A 9,649-nucleotide genomic window follows, 5' to 3' on the forward strand; every position below is an offset into this window, starting at 1 on the left:
TTACAAAAAACTGACATTTTTTAACTATGTTTTAACATGTTGAGATGCGCCTGTGATACCAACTCTGACACTAAACAAAGAGTTTTCACACACTTTCACACATAATGACGAACATTAGTCGTAGCAGTAGTTGAAGCTTCTTGAAATCTTCCATTATGTTGATGCAGATGCATCATGCATCATGCATTTTGAATTGGTGACCCTTCAATGATCCCAGCACTTGCACAACAACAATAATCCTCCTACTCCCTCTACAGGAGAGAAGTGATCACTGTCCATAATTGCTGTTGTACATGGTGTTCTGTACACTCTCTGCTTGACTATGTCACCTCGTTTAACTCTTTTTCTGTCTGTTCTGTAATGTTTCTTTTTAAGTGCCGTACTGTGGTGTGTTTGTTTTGTTCACCTGGCTCTCCCTCCCTCCCTCTCTCTGGCCCTCTCCAGCTCCCAGGTGCTGCTCCCACTCTGCTGATTGGGCACACCTGAAGCCACTGATAATCAGGAGCAGAGTATAAGAGCAGAGGAGAGGGAGCAGAGAGTGCCAGTTGGACTTTGGCTGTGGCTGTCCTCTTAAACTAGTGCTGCTTTGTTCAAAGGAGGGTGTTTCTCTCTTTTTGAATAGGTGTGTATGTGGTTTCTGGTAATTCCAGGGTCAGCTTTAAGCAGACACTTGATGAACTGCAGTTTTTAGCACTCTCACATTAGCTTTATTTCTCACAGCCGTAGGTTGCCGCTTGGGCTTGACTAAAGCAAAATGTACCTTTCGTAGCTAACTATTATTTGTTTTGTATATGTACAAAATTCAGTATCAGTATAACCAATATCTGAGTGATTTTGTTTGTCATCCATAGGCAGAGTTTTATACAAAGGCAGAAGCCCAATAAGATGTGGGAAAAACAAACTGCTAAATGTGACTTAAAATGTAGCCAACTTAGCAGAGTGCATTTTTATTTTCATACTTTTGAGAATGACTTAAGTTTTGTTTAAATCATATAAAACAACAATACAGACTTGGCCCCTTCAAACACTCAGAAAACCCCAACTTGAGGCAGATTGCTGTCAAACATGAGTCTGGTTGTGCTCAAGGATTCTGCCTGTTAAAGACTGATGCTGCAAAGTGATCTGCTCATGGTGTATTAAGATGAGATCAGACTGAGTCCTGCCTGTAAGATAGAACTGGATCTTATCCTGTATTGATGTTGGGTCTTTGTTAATAATATAAAAGGGTATGGTCTAGACTTGCCATGTTTGTGAAGCGTCTTGAGATAGATTTGTTGTGATTTGGCGCGTCTTTAAAAAAAATTGATAGACAAAATCAGTATGTGTTAAATGTGGCCTCAGAAAACAAAACAAGCACGAAACAAATCGCTATAATTTCCAGTTTATTACTGAATATATGAAAAAGAGCGACAACAATCACAAGTGTCATTAGATAAAGTGCACTTTACATAAGCAGTCTGGAAATCTGAGACTCAATGAAAGCCTATACTGACATGACCAATCACAGCACACCCTACTCAGCAATGCACAGGATGATTCACAAGCTAAAGGCCTGATAATGCACAGAGTGATGAACGATACACACAATAATGCAAACTGCTGCGTTCAATATTATACATAACTACGTTGGTGTGGCAAAATACAACAACAACACGTTAAAAACTCATGTACTCTGACAAACACACACAAATGTGAATGCAATAGGTGTGACGAGTCAGTGGCAAGCGTACCTCGCAGTCTGGCAGTGTTTGAAATACAATAATGTAGATCAGAGCACCATGACAGCGCCCCAATTTCGACTGAGGCAGGCTTCTAGACATAAATGCAATACAGGTACAAGATTTGGCGGTTTCCTCAAATACACCAGGCATACTGGACAAAACATTGTCCCATGTTTTCTTCTGTTATCCTGAAAATCTGAATCAGTATGAAAAATCACAGTGTCCACTTGATATCTGGCTGAGACTGAGAGATTTGGCAGTGTTTGCAGGAGGGAGGCCAGGACCAATGAGATGTATAGGATGGAAAGAAGGCAGTAGTCAGTATCATGTTACTTCCACCATCTTTTTTTCACTTCTTCCCACAATGAGTGCTTTTAAATGCAAGTTAATGTACTTTGATATTGTTCTCTGGAATAGTGCACTTCAGGAAACACATTAAACTATTCAGGATATTAAGACTATGCCTATAAATAGAACATGAATGAGAGTACAGTTGTTGTGAATGTTGTGCACCTGGATTTACACGTTACATTGTATGAGCAGCACATCACCAGTGTCACTTGTGTTGAAGCACAATTAAAATGATGTAAATACATGTAAAGAGTTTGTGTATAGGTTGTTGTAAGTTGCTCTTACACTAAAAGCTGTCAGCCTTTGTATAACAGAGAACACACTCTCATTTCCAGAACTTTCCCTCACAGATCTGTGGCTTCTTAAAACTGTAGAACGAGTGAAAGTGATGTGTAGTAAACACATACTCTTCTTCTCCCTAACAGTCTATCTATCGATTTATCCCTCTTTGGTCCTGGCCTGCCTCATTTGTCCCAGAACTTTCCCTCGGCAGCCAGCCTCTGGTTCAACCGACAGAGCTGCCGCAGGAAGCCGTCGTTTGGTCCGATCTCTCGTTTCTGACGCACCATGGCCAGAGCGGTGTGAACGTCCATGTTCTGGCGGAGCATCAAGTAGGCTATGACTAAAGTAGGCGACCGGCTGTAGCCTTCCCTGCAGTGAACATACACTTTACCTGTAGAGACATATAAAAGCACATGTTTGTGTTTGATTGAATTCAAACAATTAAAGCTGCACTTCTTTTTTTTAGACCCCTGTTATCACAACAAACTGAACAAAAAATGTAAGCTGCTCCAGAGTAGAAAGTTCTTTGCTTACAGAATGAATCAAGTAATAAATATGTGTGTGATTGTAACCTTGAGTGAACATTATCATGTGATAAATTGTGTTTAAGGAAATTGCATAGTGCAGCTTAGTGACCTAAAGGATTCTCAAGGCCTTATTGCAGCTTCACTCCACAGCTTGTATATGATCTTCATTTTACTTTAATGTGACCATGGGAAGTTCCTTGACTTTCTTTTTCCAAAAACACTGTGGGACTTAGAATCACCAATAGCTACCCCAAAAGTCAAAGGGCCTCATTCATAACACATTCTTAGGAAAAATGGCATGTGAAGTTTTTAAGAATTGACTTATGTTTCTCACCTGGGATTAGTTTGTTGGTGATGGTAAGAACCAAATCTACAAAATTTGATGCAGAGTACTGACTTGTCAGTGTAAAATGATTGTTTTTTTGTTTTCCTTAATTCCACTCTTATAATCTAATGAATAACAAATAGAAATGCACACTTTCAAATGAGGTTGACTTTAATTGCAGTCATTAATGCTGAGGTTTAACTGCAAAGCATGACATGTTGTATACAAACTTAGCTCTTACATAATATTTATAAAAATATATGATGGAAAAACTAACCATACTTAAATGTCAAACCTGTCACATCCCGATTTCTCATAGGGGCAGCTTTATCTCCTAAGTTTCTGTTTTACTTTCTCTTTATCACTCTTCATCCTATCGTGTCATTTCTGATAACAGAGTTCTTTGGACAAGTCAATCCAATCCAATGTATCTGTTCGTAGTATACATTTTAAATCTGCTACTTATGCTACTAAATACATATTCTTAATGTTTTGGGTGATTTGGATTTTCTCAGCTTCTTTCTACTTCACTTTTGAGTCCTGTGTTTGTTCCTACAGTCCCACAGTCTCATGTCCCTCCTCTATAAACAGTGGAGGAGTGTGTCCCTGCTAATTTGAAATAGTGACACGAACTTGCAACTTTCGAGGACATGGCGTTCATAAATTTAAAAACAGGTTCTTAAATATGTTGTTAACTATTTTTAGGAACTCCCTTGAAAATGTTTTTTTGTGAATGAGGCCCACGCTGACTTTTTGGTGAAGAGTTCAAAATTCTGTCTGACTAAGCATTGTGAGACACAACAACGTTTCAGTTCTGGTTCACTCCAGCACTGCTCCCCTCTGACCTTTTCCATTTTTGTAAGCCATGGCCTTTTCAATGAAGTCTGCAGCCTCCTCAAAGTAAACACTGATGTCGAAGTGGTCCGTGTCGCTGGCTGCGACGCCATGGTAGATGATACCTGTGCCAGTGTATGACTCAGCGTTGGTGTTAACGTGCATGAAGGAGTTTCCCTCGGCAGCATTCAGGATGTGTGTGATCCCCAAGCGTTTCAGACGCAACACGTTTGTTGCTACAAACCTGCAGGAGATTGGGAAACAAAACAAACATGGTTTTATGTTTAGGGACGGGGAAAGGACAGTTTATAAAGTCAACTTTAAGACTAAAAGTGACTAAGAGTTTTCTTTTCCAGCTCCTCGACTGTGGAAGCTACATCAGTGTTTTCTTTGTATCAATTTGGAAAACATATTTTCATCGAAAGGCTTTTTTGTAATTTTTACATTTTATTCATGATACTATATTTATTTAAAAAATGTAGGAGTGCCAATGGCCTAGCTGTCCCATATACCGAGGGTATTAGTCCTCTTTAGTTGCAGATGTTGCTTAGTTGCTTCAACTTCCAGCCTTGACCATTTTTCTGCATGACTTCTGCCACTCTCTGCTCCTCGCATATCCTGTCTCCCCTCAGCTGTGCAATCAATAAAGGCAAAAATGTTCAAAAAATAGAACCTTAAATGTTATTGTATTATTTTCTATTATTTTATTTTGTTATATTAAATATATATATAATTTATGATATTCTTAAAAGTGTATAAATGATTTGCTTTATTCAACTTATTATTTGTTTTATTGTTTTTAACTGTTTTCCTAAGTCTTCCTGTTCTTTTAATTTTATACCTGTTTTTCAATTGTTTTCCTGGTTTTTAATTTTATTCCTGTTTTTTAAATTGTTTTACTCTTTTTTTATTGAATCACTCCTTTTTAATTGATTTACTGTTTTTTAATTGATTTACTGTTATTAATTGTTTTACTGTTTGTTTAATTTTTAACTGTTTCTTGAAATTGTTTTACTGTTTTTTTTAATTTTATACAGTTTTTTAATTGTTTTTAGTAGTTCCTCTTCCACCCTTTAACTCATCTGTTGCTTTTGTTTGTTGTTATAATTCCACATGTAATGCTAGTTCAATTTGTCTCCCTCTTTTGATTTGTTCATTATTGTTAGGTTTTTATAATGTAAACTGCTGCACTTTGTGACATCTGGTTTGAAAAGTGCTATATAAATAAACCTTTTTGTCATTATCATAATAAAATTGAGGCAGCCGAAACTTTTGGTTTCTTATATGAGTCATGCATCAAAGATATTGTATGCTTGTTCTTTCTCAAGTGCATCTGGTTTACAGAACATGTCTCGATGTTTTTCTCCTTTTAACTGAAACCACTCTGAAATATCAAAATATTGGAAAAATAAGATTGAATGCTTCGGCAGGAGGTAGAAATGTTGGTATTTTGATAAATATGACTAAGTGCAGTGAAAGCAGACAGGCTGCACAAGTCCAAAGAAGCTTGTAAGTCCACTAAAGAGACAAACTGATTGGAAATGGAAAGTTCTTCGACAAGCAACAATGAGCCATAAAACCAGGATCATGACTGTTTCAATATTTTTTCAACTTGTTAATATTTTACTGGTGTATTTTCAGCTAGGACATCTTGTTCAACCTCCTCTTTTAGCAACCCTGAGAGGAGCATTAGCACCACCTCCTGATCACTGTGATGAACAAACATTGTTCATAAATCTGCATTCCTTCAGCAGATCTTTGGGAAATTCAGTTACATTTAGTTCAAAAACGATGCGAGTTGAATGATGGGAGATTTATTTCACAATAAAATTTCCAATATTAAAAAAGGAAAATGCCAAGATGAGATAATGAGAGACTTTTGAGAAAAGGTTTTCTTTTGCTCTTTTAACACCATCTATTGCAATGAAAATCATTCTTCTTTCACCCTTTTCCTCTTTTTCGTGCACAAAAATGCAGTGTTATGAAAAATAGATCTGATGCATCTCACTGTGAAACTCTGGGATTGCTGTTCCACTTGGCACCTCCTGCTCTTAGATGAGCTAAAAATAGAGTTGATGCACGCTGGTGCAACGTCACGCCTCCACAAAAAAAAAGGTCTAGCAGGCTGTCAGACTGCACAGAGGAACCAGGAGAGATACATCAAAACCAGAGCATACAGCTCAGAGAGAATGATGTGTGGGTGTAACTTTTAAGGGTCTATATTTGTATATCTGTTCTAACATGACATATATAGGTGTTTCAAATAGGGGTTTCAGCTCTGAGGCTCTGGGGAGACTTTCTCCCTTGAAAAACACCTCCATGTATCCAAGAAAAATCCTCTAAAAGCTTCTTTTGTAAAGCTTTTACATCAGACCGATTTAATAATTAAAACAAACATTTGTTTGTAAGGCCTGTGTAGAGCTAAAGACGCTGTGTTTCATGTCAGTCAATGATGAAGAGCTGGGATCATCCTCAGTGCTCAGTTAGGAAATGCTGTGTTTGTAATGATGATTGCCATTGTACTCCAGATGTCATTCAAGCTGATTCTTAGGACACACTTATTCATTTAAGAGCTTCACACAGTTCTAAACAGACACATCAATAAACTTTTTTTTCCAACTTAACTGTATGACATTCTCCCCGGTTATATAACATGTAAAACATTTTAAAATGACAGAATCTGGCTTTTTGATTTTGTGCTAAACGTTGAAATGATTCAACCCAACTATTAATTTGACATTTAGTTTATTTCTGGATGCTACTGCTGAGAGTAATAATAATGGTACACAACCCCAACTTGGTCGAGGCAGATGGCTGTCTAACATGAGTCTGGTTCTGCTTGAGGTTTCTGCCTGTTAAAGGAAGTTCGTCCTTGCCTCTGTAACTAGCTAAATGCTGCAAAGTTCTCTGCTCATGGTGTATTAGGATGAGTTAAGACTGAGTCTTACCCTGTCTTGATGTTGATAATTGAACACAGAGTATAGCCTGGACCTGCAATGTATGTATGTATGTATAAATAAAGTTTGATTGATTGATTGATTGATTGATTGATTGATTGATTGATTGATTAGTTGATTGTTTGATTGATTGATTGATTGATTGATTGATGATTGATTAGTTGATTGTTTGATTGTTTGATTGATTGATTGATTGATTGATTGATAAATATAAAGTTTTGTTGCCCACTTTCCTACCACTCACCCGGTTGTGTTACATACTTGAATATGATTGGTCAAAACCCCTTGAAAACAGTTATTACTTCTGGATAGCAAAAGCGATGCTATAGGGACAAACTGCCCAATTGTCACACTTTGCAGACCAATCCATGACATTGGATTGTGACATCATGAGGATTTTTTTTTGCCAAAGCTCCTCCAGAGATCCAGAGATAAAAAGATCCATAAATAGTTGATAAATAGTACGATCAACTTCCTCCACTTTTTATTAACTATTTATGGATCTTTTTATCTTGTTTTCCTTGATCTTGTTTTTTTACTCATGGCACTTTCTAACTTGTTTTTATTGATTAATTGTGGTTTTATTTCTATCTTCTTTTTATTGACTTTGCTCTTATTGATTGCTCATTTCCTGTTTTTATTGAGGGTCATCTTTTTAGTACTAAGGACTTTGTCACTTTGTCGTTTATTGTCCTATGCTGTTTGTTGGTTTGATGTAAAAATAGGAGGCTGACTCACTGCAAACAAAATCTACCTACGGGTATGGATGAAGTAACCTTGAACCTTGAAGAGTTCCAGTTTATGTCAGGACTCTAATCCCAAATACTGAAGTTAAAGTTAGAGTGGTCATAGCCTTTAGGGTATTAAAGTAAGAACATTACAAATAGCATTCAATTGTAGCATTTAATAGCATCTTCTTAATGGCCAGCAAAAGGGCAATTCCAGCCATCTTTTTAAATAACTGATTTTCTGTGCTAGAAAATGAATCTATTTCTCACATTTTCCGATTATTATAGTCTCTTCATGTCTTAAACACATGATGTTCATTTTCTCAGTTATCGTCCCATTAAGATCATAATGATTTAGTGTGTATTCAGTGTCCCTTTCTACCCCCCTCACCTCATCTAAGCAGCAACAAAGAGGTCAGAAATGATAATTGCAGAGACAGCAAAGTAGGTCACTGAGGATTTTTTAATGTAAGAGTAATAATAGGTTAAGAACTCAAGCTATTTCCAAATCGTCCATCCCTGCCAGCTCTGTCTTTCTCTCACTCTGCTCCATTTTGCCTTTTCGTGACATTCTTCCAACTCTTTAAAAATTAACAAACCCATGCAGCCCTAAAGGCTCTGCTTCTATGGACTGTTGGTGGACACTGAGATGAAAATATTTTTTTAAATATAACCTAAATTAAAAAACCTCCAAATAAATATTTCAGTGTCTGTGGTTGCAGTCCAGCAGTGAGTTCCTTATTGTTTCATATCTATCTGCAATGTGGTGATTCAATTTTTATTGAATTATTCTAGATCATAATAAAGAGGATCCATGATGTGGAAAAGTGTTACACTTACACTATGAGTTAACTTGATTTCAGAAGTGATCCTGCAGGTTAATCTAATAATCTGAGGTGACAGGAAAATGACAGCTCGAGTTTAAACTGATGTTAAAGCCACATAATCTATAAATAGCCTAGTCTGTTTTTGAAGATGTGGGTTTAAGAATGATCATGTTCAAACTATCTCTTTGTAATAATAAAAAATATGTTTAATAATAGAGCTATGAAAATGATTCCGCTCACGCATTGCCCACATAGATCCTCGGGTAAACCTCGTGGAGGTGTTTGGTCGGCCAGCTGTAAAAGCCGCTGTCGTCCGTCAACAGATCGTTGAGTTGCTGGAGAGTCACCTCGAAGCCCGACATGTCGAGTCCGTCCTGAGCTTCTGTCTTCACCTGTTGGTGGTGTTTATTCTTCATAGCACCTCCAGCAGACTCGCAGGCGGAGGAAGAGGGTACTGAATGTGGCGGACAGGAGTCGGTTTACCGCGAGGGGCTGCTCAGTGTTGTGAAAACAAGCCACGTGCAGGGCCGGCCCAAGCTTTTTGGGGGACTCGGGGTCAGTGGTTCCTAAGCAAGGGGGGCCCAATACATAGCCATTCTTTAAGTAAAAAGGCAAGTAGCCGATTTTCAAAACATGACACACATTTATTTTTTTTATCTTTTATGGTTACCTCCTGAACATAGAATAAAGTATGGAAATGTGATCTGTGACGCTGTTTTGGGGCCAGTCAGCGGCGGCAGCCATAGTGCTGCTGTCCAGCGATTGTGATGTAAAGAGGCGGGCTTTGAGCCTCTTAGCCAACAGCTACAGTTTTCCCGCCTGTCAATCAAGTCAGCTGTGCCGGAAGACTCGTAATCTCAATATCTTCGAAAACAGTGTGTGCTGATCGAGAAATGAGCTATCCAGAATACGCTCATTTTTTGTACCAGGCTGTAAACTATTTCTGCTGTATAGATCAGCTTTTTAAAATTGGTGTGTATGTGGTTTCCGGTACTTCCTGAGTCACTCTCAAGTGGATCCTCGATGAACTGCAGTTTTTAGCACTTCCGCATTGGACTCATATTTTTAGGCCGGAGGTTACCGCTTGCTCCTGAACC

At 37.9% G+C, this 9,649-nt stretch overlaps 1 protein-coding gene across 1 annotated transcript; it reads right to left on the bottom strand.

The window, feature by feature from the left end:
* Positions 1–1,365: 1,365 nt before the first annotated feature.
* Positions 1,366–9,331, bottom strand: LOC117832182 (dual specificity protein phosphatase 3-like). Its single transcript, XM_034711196.1, has 3 exons — positions 8,793–9,331; positions 4,052–4,284; positions 1,366–2,745 (listed from the first exon to the last, which is right to left on the bottom strand). Exons 1-3 carry the CDS (start codon positions 8,966–8,968, stop codon positions 2,537–2,539), a joined length of 618 nt encoding a protein of 205 aa, XP_034567087.1. The 5' UTR covers positions 8,969–9,331; the 3' UTR covers positions 1,366–2,536.
* Positions 9,332–9,649: the final 318 nt, after the last annotated feature.

The sequence above is a fragment of the Notolabrus celidotus genome, chromosome 20, assembly GCF_009762535.1.
Source record: "Notolabrus celidotus isolate fNotCel1 chromosome 20, fNotCel1.pri, whole genome shotgun sequence".
Taxonomy (NCBI): domain Eukaryota; kingdom Metazoa; phylum Chordata; class Actinopteri; order Labriformes; family Labridae; genus Notolabrus; species Notolabrus celidotus.

Bases quoted from the DNA above. Each gene is read 5' to 3' on its own strand.
- LOC117832182 (XM_034711196.1), bottom strand. From the start codon at position 8,968: ATGAAGAATAAACACCACCAACAGGTGAAGACAGAAGCTCAGGACGGA. The intron at 4,285-8,792 runs GTGAGCGGAATC...AATCTCCTGCAG, and splicing joins AGGATCTATGTGGGCAATGC to GTTTGTAGCAACAAACGTGT. The intron at 2,746-4,051 runs GTCAGAGGGGAG...ATGTCTCTACAG, and splicing joins GGCTTACAAAAATGGAAAAG to GTAAAGTGTATGTTCACTGC.